This window comes from Natator depressus, chromosome 2 (assembly GCF_965152275.1).
Source record: "Natator depressus isolate rNatDep1 chromosome 2, rNatDep2.hap1, whole genome shotgun sequence".
Lineage (NCBI taxonomy): Eukaryota > Metazoa > Chordata > Testudines > Cheloniidae > Natator > Natator depressus.
This window is the reverse complement of record NC_134235.1, coordinates 175313407-175334037: the sequence shown is the minus strand read 5'-3', so window position 1 is coordinate 175334037 and position 20631 is coordinate 175313407. Positions and strand designations below refer to the sequence as shown.

The 20631-nt window shown below is 41.2% G+C and overlaps 1 protein-coding gene across 4 annotated transcripts in view; it reads right to left on the bottom strand.

The window, feature by feature from the left end:
- The window catches only part of ELMO1 (engulfment and cell motility 1), a 418423-nt gene that overhangs the window by 278501 nt on the left and 119291 nt on the right, over positions 1 to 20631 (bottom strand). For all 4 annotated transcript variants that reach the window (XM_074945335.1, XM_074945337.1, XM_074945338.1 and 1 more), the window contains one exon: positions 11675 to 11844. In XM_074945335.1, coding sequence (XP_074801436.1) covers positions 11675 to 11844 — 170 coding nt within the window. The remainder of the gene's footprint in view (positions 1 to 11674; positions 11845 to 20631) is intronic.

The window sequence follows — 20631 nt, the reverse complement described above, 5'->3', positions numbered from 1 at the left end:
AATGCTTCCTCTACATAAACAGTATGCTATATGTTCTATACATAGTGCATCAGTGTGTTGATTGTCATATTCAATTTTTATATTACCGTATATACTCATTCATTAGCATGTTTGTTTATAAGCCGACCCCCCAAGATGGATAGGTAAAAATAGTAAAAACTGTATGACCCTTTCATAAGCCGACCCTATATTTCAGGGGTTGGCAAACTTTGGCTCTCGGCCAGTCAGAGTAAGCCGCTGAGGGGTCAGGACGTTTTGTTTACCTGGAGCGTTCACAGGCACAGAGCCCCTCAGCTCCCTGTGGCCACAGTTTGCCATTCCCAGCCAATGGGCACTGCGGGAAGTGGCGCTGCACTTTCCACAGCTCCCATTGGCTGGGAATGGCGAACTGCGGCCACACGGAACTGAGGAGCTCCATGCCTGCAGATGCTCCAGGTAAACAAAATGACAATGTATTAGATATTCAATTCAATGATTTCATAGAGTTTAAAATCATCAGATTTTGGTGTAGACCCGTTTACAAGCTGACCCCTACTCTTTGATGCGTCACTTTTTTACCAAAAATATTAGGCTTATGAACGAGTATATACGGTATATCTCAAGTCCAACATATAAAACATGATATTTACATAACATTCATGTACAACTTTTCTTCTATGCGGTTTCCCCATTTCAGTCACTCAGGTAAGGGGCCTTGGGGGAAGAGTGAAAATTGAGTGCCTTCTTGAGATAGCACACGCTCTGCCCAAAGCAGGGCACTGCGGAGAAATACTTTGAGACACTCTTATTAAAGAGTTACATCCTAGAGCAGTGTTTCCCACACAGTTGGTCCTGCTCCACTGGTTGGCCACGGGAAGGGTCTAGGTAGGTCATGTGTCCCAGCAGCACTCCCCTCCACCTGCACTCTTACTTCCCCTGGGCAGTCACATAGGGAGTGGGATCCAGGCAGCAGCAGTGCAAAGGAAGTGCCTCCAGATCCCACTCTCATTTCCCTTGGGCAGCAGCAACCTGGAGGAAGCAGCTGGAGCCAGCAAACGGAGGTCAACAGGGATTATGGCCTGGCGGCAGGGAGAGAGTGGCTGGCTGGGGCTGCAGGAGGGGGCAGGGCTGGGAAAGCAAGAACCAGGGGGCTGGGGAGGTGGAAGCGAGGGGTGGAGAAGGGAGAGAGGGAATCCGGGGCAACAATCAGTCCCCAAAAAAGACAAAATGCAGTTGGTGTGTCACCTTAGTAAAAGGTTTGGGAATTGCTGTTCTAGAGGAAGCATGGTCTTGTGGCTAAGGCACTGCATTTAGACTCCGATACCAACTTTACAGACTTCCTCTGTGACTTGGGGCAAGGGACATAAACGTCCTTGAGTATCACTTCTCCATTTATAAGATCTCTCTAGGTACTCATATGACTCATCAGTAACTGAGCACCTTCCAACTGTTTAAAAACAACAAGTGTCTCTCTTGATTTTCTTCCTTCTGGTCCTTCTTGAAATATAGGGGTTTTGTTTGTGTGTTTGGGGGGATGGATGTTAAGACAAATGTGTTTTGCATTTAATTCTGAAAGTGGTGAGGGGTCATTCTCATCTGTTGAGCGAGTGAGTGCCATCATTGAGAAGCTGTTCCTATTAAAGTTCTCTCCCCAACACGATTCCACCTACTGCTTGCCAATTTCATCATTCTAATGGAATGCATCTCTGGTGGCAACTCATGGTTGCGGAGAGTGGGTTGGCCTAACGTGGAGGAGTCAGAAAGAAGATTCTGGATTATTGTATCAAAGGTGTCATCTATGTGGATGTTGGAAGTCTACCATAATAATTAGTTTTGTGAATTTCATCACCATGTCAGACAGCATCTCTATCAATTTCTCTGGGAAGGCTTTCATTTTTCAGTGTTTGTAGAGAATTCTGAATTTGGACTTCCTAACAATCTGCGGGTACAATGAGGAAGAATGCTTCCATTGACCTAGCTACCATTGCCGGGGCAAGCGGCATTCCTGTGGTGTTGGAAAACCCTTCTGTTGGTGTAGGAAGCATCTACACTATGGCACTACTATGACATACCTACGGCATCACAGTGTAGGATTCCTGTTTGAGAGAAATCTTCCTGCTTTTCAGCCAGGAAGGGAAAAGAATGTCTACTGCACTCAGAAGTTTGTCCTCCCTAGATATGGCCCTGTGGTGTATAGAGGATCCTGGAGAATTGAGGTGAGCCAACACTGTCAGTCAGCCAGGTTTCTGTAATGCAGACCAGGTCAAATGAGTCATCACTGATACGGTCACACATGGCAAAGATCTTATTGATCAGGAAGGGGATGTGGTCCTGATATTTGCCTTTTCTGGGAATGTGCTGTTTGCTGCTTGCACTGGAATGGATGGGAATAATACTGTCTTCATACCTCACCGGAGAGTTGTGAGGGTAAATTAATTAATTTGTGAAGGACTCATAGTATACTGATGAGCAGATAAATCTATCTATCATATCAGTTTCCATAAAGGAAAAAAAACTCAACGTGAATGCTAACATAATGTAAAAGAGCGAACAATGAAAGGTTACTGGTTTAGACATTCTGCTACCACAATATGTTCAGTGTTTGGCCTCGAAGGAACTTTGTGATAAATTTCTGGCTGAATCCCAAAAAAACAGCAGCTCCATTTGGAATTCCCCAACCCACACAAATTTAATTCTTGCTGAAAGTGCATTGTAATATATGCCAAGAGCAGCTTCCAGCTGAGACAAACTTAGCACAGCTCCTACTGGGTCAACTGCCTTTTGGCTCATGTGGTAAGATTGCTGCCTATGAATCAAAAAAGAGTCCTAGTCTGGGTGCTTTTCTACACTTGAAACACTGCAGCTCTGCCGCTGTAGAACTTCAGTGTAGACACTACCTACACCAATGGGAGAGGTTCTCCTGTTGGCTCTGTCTACACAGGGGTTAGGTGAGTTTAACTATGTCGCTCAGGGGTGTGAATTCACACCCCCTGAACAGCACAGCTGGGTTGACCTAACTCTTTAGTGTAGATCAGGCCTCAGCCAAGGTAATCTACAAGACACATGCATACTTCATCTACGCTAAGGTGCTTTTGTGAAAATTTCACACCATGGGTAATGCCACTGCAGCTCTGTTGGTGTTAGCAATATCAAGAGGGCTAAAACAGACACGTCACCCATGGCTGACAGGGTTTGTACACACTACCACTTACGTCAGTACAATTTATGTTGCTCAGGGATGTGAATAAGCCACACCTCTGTGCGACGTAAGTTACACCAACCTAAGCACCAGTGTGCACATTGCCATGTTGGCAGGAGAGCTTCTCCTGCCAACATTGCTACCACTTCTCGCAGAGGTGGTTTTATTGTGCCAACGGGGGACCTCTCCCGTCGGCACAGAGCATCTTCACCAGACATGCTACAGCAGCACAGCTGCTTCTAGTATACACTAGCCCTCAGTGTTTTTAAACACCATGTGTCTAAACATACTCACCTCAGAGTAGGTTTAAACAACACTGTGTTAATCACACCAGGCAGGGGACACAAGTCTAGGAGCTTCATCTACAGTACGGCTCCAACTTTGTGGAAAGACAATGTTAGGGAAAATGGAAATTTTTCACAAATGTTCCCTCATGTAGGCAATACAGCTACTGGACAGATGAAGGATCTGCTAAACCAAATTTAGTCTCTAGCTGGATTTTCAGGCATAACATTAGGATATCTGCATTTTGGACATCACACACCATTTAAAATCAAGGGGATAATTAACTGCATTTCAGAAATGTTTCTCGCTCGGCTAACTCTTACCATTTTTTTAAACATATGGTAGGATGTTTTTAGTGGCCACAACATCCCAGCTCCCGGAAAAAGCTTCAACCACATACAAAACAAATGATACTCAAGAAACCTATGCAACATGAAATACTGTTGCCTAGCAGCCCCAGAACCAATGACAAATATTTAAGTAAGTAGGGGGGTTTGTTTGTACCAATTCCTGTTTAATATCGTACTCACAATTTGCTTACACTCTGATCAGGGGTCAAACTAAGTAATAATTTGATGTTTGCAAAAAAAAAATAAAAATTTACTACTATAGCAGCAGCACTTCCACTCATAAAAGCCAAACGTCTTCATGCATCATAGAAAGACAGACAGACGCCAACCAGCCATGCCTCTGGAAAACTGCAAATCCTGTGATTTTAAACTGGTCTCAGCGTTTTCCTCAAATTGTAAGTTTTCATGCTAAGAAACAGCCTATTTTTCTATTTTCATTGTGAGGAGTGGTCAGAAATTTAAAGCCACTGCACTGTTTCCTTTTTCACCCCGTTTTACAGAAATCTCTCTCTTGCCAAAAAAAAAAAAAAGCAAAAGTACAAAGCGTCTACCTTCCCCCTCCAGTTCACCTCAGCGAGGTGTGAATATCAACACTTAGCTAGGGCTATTTAAATGCTAATGTTTTTAAGTATGGGCAAGGTAAGAAAAACAACACTGAAGTCTATCTTGGGATCCACATGGCTACAACTACACTGCACACAATTACACTGAAGTCAAGGCATTGAATCGAAAAACACAATTTTCAGTGCTCTTCCTACCGCCCCATTTTTAAGGACGTGCTCTTTGCTAACTCATTCTTTAAAGTGGGCTTTTCCTGTTGCATACAATGCCTAGGTTGGAAAGACACCAGGAAATAAAAAGGAAAAATTCCAAGCATGAAGCCACCTGGGAAGAAAAAAAAACAATCCAGACAAACACACTTTCCTGATTTGTAGCAAGTGTAAATGGAAAATGGGCACCTGGCTCTTTTTAATTTTCTTTTCTTCCACTACTACATCCCTATCATCGGGGGCGCGGGGTAAGGGAGATGCTGTGGTTTCCTTTGTGAGCATAATGGACCAGCAGTGTAGAAAGCACTTTTTTTCCCCAGTGTTGTCAAACAACATAATCAAATCATGATTCCGTCTGGCAGTTTAGATGGGATTGAACCATGTGTTACCAAATCATGCTCTCACTTGGACTTTGGAGGGCTTTAAGGATTAAAACAATATTTGGTCCCATTTATATTGCAAGACGTGTTTGGAGATTCCTATGTTGTAAGTGTGTCACCTGAGAGATTCTATAAAGAATGTAAGACTTTTACTTGCTGCTTTGGCTCAGGTGTCTTTTGTGGCACATTGTGGATGTTCATTCACCAACGAGGGTAAGAACATGAAAAAATCCATACTGATCATTTTTATAGTTTTCCACTGGCCTTGTACAGAATACCATGTGAAAAGTGAGCTAAGAGATATAATTTAGCACGGTCTTCCCCTAAATTAGGTCTTGAACAATATGATCTGTTTAATTTGTGCTTAATGCATGCATGCTTGTGACATAGCTGCCAATGCTGTAGCTGCATGAAGAATATGTCTGACTTGCTCATTGGAAGATTTCTCTCTCTTTAAAAAAAAACAAAAAAACACAACAACAACATGAATAACAATTTAGAAATCAATTCAGATTAATCTGCTCTGGCTGCATTTGTGATTTGCAACAGCAAAAAGGCATAATTCCTCTAATACAGAAATTAAAGCAACTTTCCTCCTCTTCCTTCCCACAAACCAATTACGTCCCTATTCATGCAGGCCAGGTCTACATGACAAAGTATTGCTGGCATAGCTATGTCAGTCAGGGGTGTGATCTTTGACCAGCATAGCTGTGCTGGCAAGAGCCCCTAGTGCAGATGCAATGATATCATGATAAAAGTTTTTGCTGATAGAGCTTATTTCACTTGGGGGGGGGGGCAGGGGGTGTTGCTGGCTGGAATAAGCTATAGTGGCAAAAGCACAAGCAAGCCACATCCACACTAGGAGCTCTTTGCCAGTATAATATGCCAGTATAGCTACATTAGCAAAGCGCTGCTAGAGTAGACCTGGTCCTAGATGCAACAATAAATTAAACTTAGTTGCTGTCACCCTTATCCTACCACACAGCTATGTTGTGAGCATGTCCCCCGGCATAGTCATTTTTATTATGTACAATTCAGAAACACTCCCTGTTCTCAATAGCAATGGAAAATGCTTTAGAACTATGCTGTTAACACAGTTGTTTCTAGCACAAAGGCAGGACTGCCAACAGCGAGCATTCAAAAATCATACATCTGGCCCCCAAAATCATGAGATTTATTTTAAAATCTCAGTATTTAAAGGCCATATTAAAAGCAGTGTTCTTTTTATTTGCCTTCTGACTTTTCAGCCTTTAGGCTTCATGTTTTCAAAGTTTTTCTCTGCATCTATAAGAGCTAAAAACTTTTTTTAAAAATAAGAAAGCTGATTTCAGGAGCTGGGGCTTTAAGAAAAAAAACACTAAATATCATGAGACTTATTATAGAGCAGGAGAACTGGCAACACCAATGTTATTTGCTAAAATACTGATTCTGGGCTAGGTTATGGGCTATAGTAGCCTGGGGGAAGGGGGGTTTGTGGTGAGGAGACCACACCCCAGGAGGCACAGCAAGGAGACTGTGCCTGGCTAAGGCACAATCTCTTTCAGACAATTCTGCTTCTGTTTCCCGAGTATAGGGGTACACATTTTGCACCAGCCATTAGGGCAGCTCAGAGCCGGGCGGGGGCAGGAAATTGTTGCATGTCTTGCTTCCTCCCTTCCCTCTTTTCAGTGTCCTTTTCCCTGAGTGCGAACAGTAACAAGTAGTCTCTTGACTATGTCAATATGTCAATTCCTGTGCATCAGGATCAGGAAAACTACCTGCACATACCTCTGTGGCCAAGCACAACCTGGGTTTCTTGTGCAAGATAATATAGTAATAAACCTATTAAGAAATGCTATGTACTAGATGGAAACAGCTCATTTTAAAAAACCCCAATAACTTTCTCTAGCATATGAAGAGTCTGAAGTCACTTCTTGTGCATGCATGTGTGCAGTCCTTTTTGTGTATAAAGACCCGAAGTCCCAGAGATGACTCGACACCAGGATGCCTAGTGTTGGTAATCAGCATTTACTTGTTTTGGGGGCTCTGAAGTACCCACTTTTATAGTCCATCTGCATCTCAAAGCAAATACAAGAACGCTTTCCAATTTCTTGATTTTGGTTAGTAAAAATAAACATACAGCATACTCAGAAAGCCTGAAAGAGAAGCAAGCTGAGCATTCTTACTGGAGCATAAGCACTGTGCCAGCTGCATCAATCAACCTGAGTGAGATGGACACAAGCAGTTTCTGGACTTGCTACCACTCCACAGCTACTAAGAAAAATATTGGTATTGACCAGATACACTTGCAGCTTCATTAGGGCCCTGTCCACACTATGATCAGACCACTGCTAGCTACAATATTTTAATCTCAGGGCACACAGCTCCTACGGCCCTTTTATTCCAAATGGTGCAGTGGTCAGGTAGGGGATCTTGGCAGAAATACGTTAACTATACAGTATGAAATTAAAAAAAAAACAAAAACAAAAAACTCTCCTGAATGTTTACTATCCAGTCTCCATTCACTAGAGAGTATGTAGCAAAATGGTCATTTTAATTTTCTTGAACCAATGCACTGTATACATGCAGTGTAAATAACAAGTTGGGATGTAAGTGGGAGACACTGATAACTCCTGTCAATGATTTTTATTTTAATTACACCAGATTAGTAGCAAGACATATACAGCTACCTGGAAAATCCAGGGATATCCTAGTCCAGCATTTTCCAAACTGTGTTCCGTGGAACACTGGTGTTCCGCATGATGTGAATAGGTGTTCTGTGAAAGAATCGTAATTAAAAAAAAAGGGTCTTGCCCTTGATTTTTCTACTACTTTATACGCGCTTTCCAGTTAGAAATTGTTAGTTCAAGTTATTTTAAAATTTGTATTTTTGCTTTGTTTTATAAAATAAAATATATTTGAGTATAAACAACACATTTTTTATTGAAAACCAAACAACTACAAAATAATATTATAAGTGTTCCGTAAATATATACCAGGTGTTCCGTGGCCAGAAAAGTTTGGGAAACGCTGTCCTAGTCAGTAAAACGGGGAATCATAACTATCACTGAAGGAATGGAATGAGGGACAAACAAGCCAGCTGTAAATATGGTGCTGGATTCCTCACTGGCAAACTTCAGAGCTTCACTGTGCCTGTCCGCTGAAGGTTAACAAGGGCTTTTTCTTCACCACAGATGGGCTTGTCTATACTGGCAATTTACAGCGCTGCAACTTTCTCGCTTAGGGGTGTGAAAAAACACCCCCCTGAGCACAGCAAGTTTCAGCGCTGTAAAGTGCCAGTGTAAACAGTGCACCAGCGGTAGGAGCCGCTACATCCCTTGTGGAGGTGGGGTTTTTTAGAGCACTGGGAGAGCTCTCTCCTAGTGCTCTGCCGTGACCACACAAGCCACGTTAAAGTGCTGCAGCGCTTTAACGTTGCCAGTGTAGACTAGCCCAAAGTTAGCTAGAGGTATAACTTGAGCCTCATCCACACACAAAACACTAACTCTAATATGGTGGTGCTTTAAGCTAGAGCGGGCTGATCCACCAGGGGATGTAGTCTAAAGCTCAAGTTAGCATAAAACTCATCAGCTGCTAGCACAACCATGCTATAGTGTGGACGCAAACGAGCTTTACTTGAGCAACCCCAGTCCTCCAATGCCTTCCCATACTTCCCCCAAACAAGGTCTCCCACAATTCACTGGGAACGTATTCCGAGAAGTCTTAGTGCCACACGCAAGTGAGTGCTGCACTAGCATGGACATGGCACCTCAAGTGTGATTTTGAAGTGAGGCTGCTCTCACTCAAGCTAGGCTAACTCAAGAACATGTAACTCAAGTTAACTCTGCAGTGAAGACCGATCATCAGACTCACAATGAAGATCAAGACAGTCAAGATTAAAGCAGAACAGCAGAGCGTAAGAGAGCCCAGGAGAAAGAGTGCATGTGTGTGTTAGGTTCAGAATTTGCCCTTTCCATTTTCACCAAAACTCTAAATTAAGTTTTCTATCGTTCTGGCTATTAGGCATGAGCTTACCGAGGATTTACTGAATAAAAGGACACAGTATAAAACTTGAATAAGATGCACTGTGCAGTGCAGATGTCCTTGCTCCACAATTACTCTCACCTAACCAACCTTTAAAAACAAAATCAGACTGCAATCACTCCAGTCACCACTGCAAATTGCAGAGGCTCTGATGAGCTAAACAAGGAGGAAGAATATAGTGAGCAGTTATAAGTCATCAACATGTGAATCCATTGGAAAGTCTTTGGTCCTGATTCTCTGCTCTGGCACATCAGTTTTAGGGTTTGCCTACACTGGATATTTTTGCACCCAGTGTACCTGCACTGATATAGCTACCCTGTTGCAAACCTCTAGTGTAGACATGATGCACCAGCAAAAGAGCAGCTTGTACTAGCGCAGCTTATCCCTGTTTGAAAGCCCTGTCAGTGGAAGCCACTTTTTATATCGGTGTAGTAGATCTGCACAAATGCCCAGCCTACATACAGAGACAAGGTGGATGAGGTAATCTCTTTAATTGGGCCAACTTCTGCTGGTGAGAGAGACAAGCTTTCAAGATTACACAGACACAACTCAATTTAAACCTGGCTTATATTGATTTACCTTAATTTGGTCTTTAACCAACAAATGCTGAAGCAATATTGTTGGATCATATTAAAGAAGTTCTGTATTAAAATCACAAATGAGTTTGATTCCCCATAGTTTAAAATTCCAGGGTATTACTAATTAAGAGGTCTCTTGGGTTTTGGTACTGTTTCTCTCCCTCTATGTGTGAAACTTGCAAGCTGCTAATTGTGTTAGTACATTCTAAGACAGAATCTGTTCTCAAAGCAATTCACAAAGACTCAAAGCAATACTCTAACAACAGAAACAGCACCCAGAGACTCCCCGCCCTTTTGTTGTATTAACAATTGTGATTAAAATAGAGATAGAGGATGTATGTGGACGGATGCTTGGTGTGGATAACAACTGAATGATCAGGGAGGTGCCAGCCTAAGAATCCAGTGTCCATCGGCTGAAGAAGGCGTCAAGTGGAAATAACCAGAGGACCCCGGAGGGCAGACTGGAATCCACCCAACAGCCTCAAGAATGGGAGAACCAAAGAACAAGATAACATCTAGCAGCACGGAGCCGTCAGGAATGTGCTATCTGCTGATTGATTCAGCAACAGCATGATGAAGCAATTCCCATAGACTGGCATAGGAAGAAATTCCTATAAAAATAGACTCTAAAAAAGTGAGAACTTTGGGGTCTGATTCTGCAAACCAACTTCCAGGAGCATCAGATGAGCATCTGACAAGGCCCTGCTCCCTCCTCATGTCCAGGCCACCTGGCCAGTGGCTTGGCATGAGCAACTCTAAGGCTGGTAACTATGATGACAACCTTGCAGAACCTCTGTGTGTGTGTGTGTGTGAATGTGTGAATAAATATGAGATTGAATGGAATGTTATAGCTATAACTAACTGCTTACTATAATAACAACCTTGCAGAACCTGTGTGTGTGTGTGTGTGTGTTTGTATGAATGAATGAGTGAATAAAGATGAGATTGAATGGAATGTTACAGCTGTAACTAACTGCTTACTATGATTCTTTCTGTATTCACAATAAATGTGGTATTTTGCCTTTTTCCCTTTAATAAGATCCTGCTGGTTTTTAATTTATTGGTACAACAATATTAGCCAATTTAACAAAAAAATATTGAAAAGTTATTTTAATTAAGCCAGTACAACTTGTGTGTCTAGATCAGCCTTGGGTTTGTTCTACTGCATGGACATCAGTGCCTAAATCTCTAATATAGACAAGTCCTTATGCCAGTGTCAAAGTGTTGTGAGGGAGTGCAGAATCAAACCCTTTGTATCACTAGCTGGATTGCAAGCAGTAATCTAAAATATCCACATAGGTGCCCTTCATGGTATCTGACAGAGTGACAGCAAATCACTATCTGTAAACAGCACCTTTCATCCAAGGATCTCAAAAGCCGTTGCAAACAGAAACTATTAAAGTACTACTTAACAGTGTGATGCACCAACTGGGGGGGGGGGGGGGGGTCCTACTTTGCACAAACTTCCAATAACTGCCTCAATCCTATGCCCCATTGAAGTGAACAACAGAACTCTCGGTTACTTTAATGGAACAGGGTAAGGCCACTTCACATTGGTAAAAATGGCTGACATTTTCAAAAAAAGTGAAAGGGAGTCAGGTACCTAAATCCTATTGACTTGTAAAAATCTTTGAAAATCCCAACAAAAATGAAACTAAAATTAAAAACATAACATTAAAGAAAACAAAAGGAAGTGGATTTTTTTACATTGTATCAAAAAGTATAAATTTAAAAAACCAGTTATTAGTTGTCACTATTTAACAGGAACCTTGGGATCAAAAGTTTAACAAATGAAGCTTGTTATTTCGGGGCAATGAAGACCATGTTGATTCCTGGGCTTTGTGGCACAGAAGTGACTTGTGACTTCCTAAGATTTCCTTTTCCCTCTGGGAAAACAACACTTTTTTTTACAAGGTTTCATGTGATTGCACAGATATTGTTTTAGTAGCAGAGGACTGTTCAAATACTGCTTTTCGTTTTCTTATGTTCATTTAGTTTGAGAAAGTGAGAAGTGTTTACTAATATTTCAAGCTAAAATAGTGTGTACGAGAGAGAGAGACACACACAAAAGTGGTGAAAACAAATGTTACAGTTCAAGTAAAATACTTACTCTGTGCCACTTTCAACCATCTGCGTTAGGAGAGAGATACCATCTAGATTTATAAATTCCTGGGCAAACGTAACATCCCGTGAGTAACTGGCTAAGTCTTTCAGTGCTTCTAACTTGGCGTCCATACTAGAAGATTGGATCCTCTCATGAAGCTGCTGTGCATTTTGAGCCTCACCAGAGACAAAAGAGAAAAAAAACAACACATTAAAAAAACCTCCTCAAACCCTTAGTTATAAATGAAATGTGCAAATGATGTACTGGGGCCCCAAATTTCTCTGAACGGAACGGATTATTATTTGTATCGCGGTAGCACCCAAGAGCCCAATCCTGGACCGGTATCCCTTTATACTGGGCACTGTAAAAAAAAAAAAAAAACCACAAACACAGAATAAAAAAAGACAGTCCATGGCCCAAAAAGCTTATGTACCCTTAATATGAAGCGTGACCCAAACAATAAAACTACCCCCAAAAGCCAAGTACATAAATGTAGTTTCTTTATAATTAGGACAATGACAGTTTTTTTCAAATCTACATTTATTCCATTCAACGCACTATTCCATCACCCTTAAACAAAAATATACTATCTTACTCCAGATCCTATGCAGAGCGCACATGGTACTGATTTCTGTTTCCTCCGCTCCTTTCCCTACCCTTTTTTCTTTTTCTCAGTTTTATATCCATAGTATTTGTATTTCCAAAGAACATGGGAATGATTTCCTCCTAAACTATATGATGTTATCACACATACATCATCTTATTCACTCAACTGAATCACATATTAAAAATATCCTACCCATCAATGTTTAGCTCTCTGATGAGAAATAATGTGAAATCTGACAGGAACAGAAAAAGTAAAGAGCTAAAGGGATTTTTTTAAATTAAATTGTCCAGAAGCCATGTAAATCTGTTTTGCATAGTTAAGCAAATACTTTAAAATACATTAATTTCACATTTTCAGTCAATGCTTCCAGAATAACAATTACCAGGATACAATGTCCAAAATCTTCAGCTAACAGCTAACCAATCTTTCTGTTATTGATAGAGCCTTTCCTGCTGTACTCAGATGCTTGTAAAATTCAGTTCCTACAACACACTTATGTGCACTGAATTAAGTGAGAATCTGAAGCAGCAGACCATTAGGAAACTGAATTAATGGTAAGGCCTGGCACAGTCACTCTCTGATATTATATTTGCACTAGGGAAAGCTGAATTTGTTCTGGATGACAATTTCTTTGCTATATAATAATTATTCTACACCTGCAAGGACAATGGCTTTTCAGTAGGTGCTGTGAATATCCAGAATTGAATGTATAAGTGAATATTTTTGAACAGGAGAGATCGGAAATAATGAAAACCAATATGTACTTTATATATAACCCTCTATTCATCAATTTCAGAATGCTTGATAAACATTAATAAATTAAGCCTCCCAACATCCCCTTCCCCCCCCCCCACCCTCCCAGGAGGTAAGAAAGGATCATTTTCCTCCATTTTACAGATGAGTAAATTAAGGCACACAGAGGTTAAGTGATTTGCTAAAAGCCATGCATGAAGCCTATGACAGAGACAAGTACAGACCCCAGCTCTCCCAACTTCCACATTAGTCACAACACTGTTTTTCACACACACACACACACACACACACACTCGTAAGGCCTCTACAAAAAAAAATAAGTTTTGCCAATAGGAGCACAATTTTCTTTCTAAAGGGAGGACACATTATCCTACAGCATCTATTGAAAAGCCATTATTACTTCAAACAAAAGTTCAACAGTCATCTCCTACCTCCCCAAACAATCTTTCATTTAGATTTTCCTTCTCTCCCCAAGCCAGGTCTACACCTAAAACTTACGTCAACTTAGGGAAGGTCTACACTTAGGGAAGGTTGACTCCAGCTACACACACGTGAATAATGTAGCCGGAGTCAACATAGCTTAGATTGACTTATTATGATATCTACACCACGCTGTGTCGAGCTATGCCACAGTAACTCCCATAATGTAGATAAGCCCTCAGTCTCCATGACTGTTACATCTGGGAAGGATGGCTAGCTGCCAGCATGGAGATTTTGCAAAATATTATTTCTCAGAACAAATTTAACTTCTATGAGTTATTACCCACTCTAGACTGGACATTTTGGAGGGTCTTCAAAAGTACTACATCAGCTCAGCTGAACTCACTTTGAAAATGGTTTCAAAGACATCATTAAACATGTTACTGAAACAAACCACACTCAAAATCTATTTAGAAGACCTTCACTACTGCTGCGCAAAGAAAAAGTCACAAACTAGAATGTTAGGGTCCCATCTACATAGATATAACCAACAAATTTGACAATGATCATTAAAGACAGTTACAAAACAGGATGTTGCGTGAATGGGGCTCGATGTTGTCGTAACTATGCTTTAGTAAGAGTGGAGATCTAGGCTAATAGTCCATCTACACTGCAAAACTACTATGTTGGGGGATCACATGGTAACTTGATAATGTCCTGACCATGTTTTTTTATGGCAGTTTGATCTTGCCTGTGTGGATAGGACCTAAAACAGTTACAGAAATTTGCTGCAGCCTTGTAAAGGCCAAGTTTTGCCACTGACTACAGTGGGGTAAAGATTTCACCCATGGCTGTAACAGTTCTATAACATGGTTGCAATATAGTTTGGTCCATTTTACACAGGCTAGCCAAACCATGATGTAACCTAGCTATGATATAATAGTAGTTAAACTCACTTTTGGCTGTGTAGATGGGAACTTAGTCATATCCTCAACTACATTTGCCTACACCAATGTTAATGCTACACGAACAGTAGTGCAACAGCAAAAGATTTCCTGAACAATGAATGTGGACAAGGCTTAACAGGCCGAAGGTCAAAGTTTCTAGGCAGTGGCGCCTATGGTATGTAAAGCAACCCCCTGCAAGTCTGTGCATCCAGAAACCTGCATTCTTTCCGCCATCAGAAGAGAGAAGAACTGGTACTGGCAGATCAGATCTTGTTTAGAGAGTAAAGAAATATTTTTCTTAACAAAAATATTGGTAATTGTCTCATGTGGCACCTGGCCAAATATGTAATGTTGGTTATTGGCATTACGTGCCACATGGATGAAAATATTGTTGCAATGAACAACACGAAGCCCTCAAAAATCTCCAATTCTTGTTGTCATAGTGCTCATATGTGCTCTTACAGCATGTACAGTCTTGCTGAACAATGTATTAAAATGACACCCAGATGATGCATGCTGAGTGGTTACCAGGGTGCTCTTTTAATGATTTATAATTCATCAGTGGATGGACAGTAGAGAGCATCGCTCATTAAAGAACAGTAGAGCTGGCTGCCACATGTCTGTTCTTATCAAAATATGATCCAGGTAGGAATAAAAAATAAACCCCTTTTGAGAAATATGATGAGGGGAATTAGCCAGAACACTGCTGTTCCAATAAAGTAAGGGTTATATTAAAAGCTCTCCAGCTTAGAAGAGGAAGAGGCAGAGGAGGAGAACAGGAAGCTTGTGAAATGCACTCTGTCAAAGCTGGAGTATTTCAAAAGGCCTCCAAGAAACCTAAAATATCTGTCTAGTCTTGTTGAAAGGACAGCCAGGATAGGCTGCACTGTCTGAACGGCAGTCCTTAAAAGTAGAGACAGCTTGACAGGACTGTCAGCTTTACAATAAAAAAGAAATGATCTAAGTCCAAGGTAGGAATTTGCATAGAAAACTCCTCAACCCTTTGAAGGTTAGGAACTCCTACGAAGGGTTCCACTGACTGCTATAGACAAACTCATCACTGTACACTGCCTAAGTACTCCTTCTGGCATAGGAGAATACTTCAGCCCTTGTATCTTTAAACTTTGAAAACAATTAACACACAAACTTAGGGAAGAGGAAGAGCGTCAGCCTGGGAAGGAGGTTGCAGAAATTCTGAATCCAGACATTCTCAAACATTGATGCACTCTGGGTGAAATCCTGACCCTACTGGCTTCAACAGCAAAACTCTCAATGATTAAGTTCTTCAGGGCAGGGACTCTCTTTGTTCTGTACAGTGCCTAGCACAATGGGATCCTGGTCCATGACTGGGACTCCTAAGCATTAAAGTAATACAAATAATAATGGCAAAACACCAATTGACTTCAAGAGGGACAGGATTTTACTCTTTGTCCTTTACGACATAATTTAAGAAACATATCATGAAATACAAGATAGTGTACATATTTCAGCTTGCTATGCAGAAAAATTAATCACATCATTCCCACTGGTGTAAGCAAAATCAGAATGTCTAATCCCCCTAGAATAATAATGTGTACAGACCATTAAGGGTTAATCTAGAGTATTTAAACCAATCAAAGCAAGGAAATTCTGTGTTTAGGTTGCAACTTCATCCACAACACAGCCCCATCATACTCCAGAAAACAGTGGATGATTGGACATGCTATATAATCTGCATTATATGCAAACTAAATCCAACAAACCACTTAAGACCAATTGGCATTTTACTCCAACTAAGCAACGAAATTCAATTGAAGGCTGCATGGGCAACTAGTTACAATTTTTATAATAATACTTAGCAATTATAACTTAAGCCCTGCACAAACAATCCACAAAAGAGCTCTGTGAAGTATAAAGAAAAGGAGTACTTGTGGCACCTTAGAGACTAACCAATTTATTTGAGCATGAGCTTTCGTGAGCTACAGCTCACTTCATCGGATGCATACTGTGGAAACTGCAGAAGACATTATATACACAGAGACCGTGAAACAATACCTCCTCCCACCCCACTCTCCTGCTGGTAATAGCTTATCTAAAGTGATCATCAAGTTGGGCCATTTCCAGCACAAATCCAGGTTTTCTCACTCTCCGCCCCCCCACACACAAACTCACTCTCCTGCTGGTAATAGCCCATCCAAAGTGACCACTCTCTTCACAATGTGTATGATAATCAAGGTGGGCCATTTCCTGCACAAATCCAGGTTCTCTCACCCCCTCAGCCCCCTCCAAAAACCACACACACAAACTCACTCTCCTGCTGGTAATAGCTCATCCAAACTGACCACTCTCCCCACAATGTGCATGACAATCAAGGTGGGCCATTTCCAGCATAAATCCAAGTTTAACCAGAACGTCTGGGGGGGAGGGGAGGAGGGATGACCCAACACTCTCACAAATCTTGGGAGACAGGCCAGTCCTTGCCTACAGACAGCCCCCCAACCTGAAGCAAATACTCACCAACAACCACATACCACACAACAGAACCACTAACCCAGGAACCTATCCTTGCAACAAAGCCCGTTGCCAACTGTGCTCACATATCTATTCAGGGGACACCCATCACAGGGCCTAATAACATCAGCCACACTATCAGAGGCTCGTTCACCTGCACATCCACCAATGTGATATATGCCATCATGTGCCAGCAATGTCCCTCTGCCATGTACATTGGTCAAACTGGACAGTCTCTACGTAAAAGAATAAATGGACACAAATCAGATGTCAAGAATTATAACATTCATAAACCAGTCAGAGAACACTTCAATCTCTCTGGTCACGCAATCACAGACATGAAGGTCGCTATCTTACAACAAAAAAACTTCAAATCCAGACTCCAGCGAGAAACTGCTGAATTGGAATTCATTTGCAAATTGGATACTATTAATTTAGGCTTAAATAGAGACCGGGAGTGGCTAAGTCATTATGCAAGGTAGCCTATTTCCCCTTGTTTTTTCCTACCCCCCGGCCCCCAGACGTTCTGGTTAAACTTGGATTTATGCTGGAAATGGCCCACCTTGATTATCATGCACATTGTAGGGAGAGTGGTCACTTTGGATAAGCTATTACCAGCAGGAGAGTGAGTTTGTGTGTGTGGTTTTTTGGGGGAAGGGGGGGGGTGAGAAAACCCGTATTTGTGCTGGAAATGGCCCACCTTGATTTTCATGCACCTTGTAAGGAGAGTAGTCACTTTGGATAGGCTATTACCAGCAGGAGAGTGAGTTTGTGTGTGTGGTTTTTGGAGGGGGGTGAGGGGGTGAGAGAACCTGGATTTGTGCAGGAAATGGCCCACCCTGATTATCATACACATTGTGAAAAGAGTGGTCACTTTGGATGGGCTATTACCAGCAGGAGAGTGAGTCTGGGGGCTGGGGGGGGGGGGGCGGAGAGTGAGAAAACCTGGATTTGTGCTGGAAATGGCCCAACTTGATGATCACTTTAGATAAGCTATTACCAGCAGGAGAGTGGGGTGGGAGGAGGTATTGTTTCACGGTCTCTGTGTATATAATGTCTTCTGCAGTTTCTACAGTATGCATCCGATGAAGTGAGCTGTAGCTCACGAAAGCTCATGCTCAAATAAATTGGTTAGTCCCTAAGGTGCCACAAGTACTCCTTTTCTTTTTGCAAATACAGACTAACACGGCTGTTACTCTGAAATCTGTGAAGTATGTTAGGATCAGTGATAGTCATTTAAAGATAACAAACCCGTGACAAGAGAAGATACTAGTCCAGGGCTGCAAAGTGAATCAGTGGTAAAAGTATTATAGATGTAGCGCATAGGCATGGAAAAAAATATTTTAAAAGAAGTTTGTGAGCATTCAGTAGCTACCTATTAAAAATTTAGAAAAGCACACAATCCAAGGGTTTGGTTTTGGGTTTTTTTGGTTGTACTTACTATTTATAACATCACCTTGGAAACTCGAAAAATTAAACTTTTACTCTTACCCTAAAAATAGCTTCTCCCTTCATCGCATGCAGAAAGACACATCAAAGTAGCTCATTATTTACTATTACAGGGTTATACAGGACTGCTGATTAGGTTGTTTGGTTTTTTTTTTTTTAATATTTAATTCATAATTAAAAGATACCAATGATTACAAACTTGCGCCCTAATGAGTAGCCCCAGTAAAGTTAAGTTTAGTGGTTGCAAGATCAGGGCCTCAGGGTCTGATCCCCAGCCCTTTAATCTTTGAAAACATTGGGCCTATATGCATAAGCAAGGACAAGAGATGGTCAAAAACCGATTACCCATCTCCTTTTTGTGTGTATGATAATCATGGTCCAGACACCCCAAGGGGAAAACAGGGGGTCTGAACCCTAAAGAATGTGCATCTGGGTCAACTGGTTGTATACCATGTTATTGTGTATAAACATATATCAAGTAAGGTCTTTTATGAAAACTTGTGATGTTCTGACCTTGATGGTCACCAGGAGATGGGTATACGGTTTATGCTTATAAACATATGCATGTACATATGTGTAGAAAACTGTAATTGTAATCATGGTGCAACTATAGCTCCACCTCACACCAGCCTGGGGAAGCAATCAGGCAGGGAGGGGCACCTGCCAGGCTAACTGTTTACATGAAAATAACTCCAAGCACCTAGCATTGTACAACTAAGGGAAAGGCAATGATGGACCATTAACGTTAATGGAAAGACATAGAAACTGAAAAGAAAAAACCAGTCTTGGAAAACTAAGGAAAGAGGCAGTTTCCCCCTCTCTGTGTAACCATAGTCCCAGAGAAAGAAAAAAAAATTGCAAATCCTGTTAAAAGAGAAGGGGTTTATTATGTGAGAAGGTTACCCAGAAACAGAGGGCCAGCATCTAAGTGGGGTACTGTCCATGAAACACTGGATACCACTACGACAGAGGGCACACTGGAAAACTATTAAGAGGCAATGGGTAACTTGTATTAGAGAAGGGAATTTAGCTTATATAGAAGTGTGAAGACTGAGATTGCATCTTTATGGTTACAGTCTGTGTAACTTGTAAGTGTTTGCTTTTTCTTAAAAAGAAAAGGAGTACTTGTGGCACCTTAGAGACTAACCAATTTATTTGAGCATAAGCTTTCATGAGCTACAGCTCACTCCATCGGATGCATAAAGTGGAAAGTTCAGTTACATCCGATGAAGCGAGCTGTAGCTCACGAAAGCTTATGCTCAAATAAATTGGTTAGTCTCTAAGGTGCCACAAGTACTCCTTTTCTTTTTGCGAATACAGACTAACACGGCTGCTACTCTGAAACCTGCTTTTTCTTACTATTTCATCTTTGAATCTGTGATCTTTCTATTACATAAACTTTTTGTTTATTTTTACTCCAAACAGGTCTCTGTTGTGCAGTCTTGGTGGAGTGTGAAGCCCCAAGTGGACTGATAACTGGGGGCAAGTTTTACTCCTTTAGGGTGATGAACCAGAAGGGAAAAGTCAGAGTGACTGGTAGTTAAGAATTTAAGGGAAAGATCTGGGAAGACTCAGGACCAGAAGGGCTATTGAGGTCATCTTGAAAGGAGTAACTAAGTGGGTGGAAGCCATGGGGAGACCTTTATGTCTGTAGGCTGGCTACCCATGTGAGAGCTCTGAGCCATAGTTGCATAGCATTAAGGCACCCGAAGTTACAGGGCAGGTGATCATCTGGGTGATCCCCAAAACATGACAACATGATTTTCAAGGACATTCATGAAAAAATGGTGTTTGCATTTGCTGAAATGTTCACAGAAAAGGATAACTGAGCTGTAGCTCACGAAAGCTTATGCTCAAATAAATTTGTTAGTCTCTAAGGTGCCACAAGTACTCCTTTTCTTTTTTTGATAATTATTGTAAGTACTTGTGGGCACATGTATTTGCACAATGATACTTGTGAAAACGTGTATTTGCATGAGTATTCATGCTGGAAATCTTAATGCAGGCATCCTGAAAGCTATTTGCAGGTTCAGGAGTCATCCAGTCAGAGAGCCACAAAAAAAAACCTCATGTGACAAAGGTGGCTAATACTAGCATATTATTAAAAGCTAATACACGAATCAATAGTTATGGTACAGTTCACAAACAACCCATATGTTTGTATAAGCCATTAGTTGAATCATTTTGAACAAGATAATACACAGACGTCCAATGCTGTTTGTGAATAATTAACTAACTGATACAGGGACAAGTCACTTAATTTGTCTGTTGCTAATATTTTACCTATCTCTAGTAAA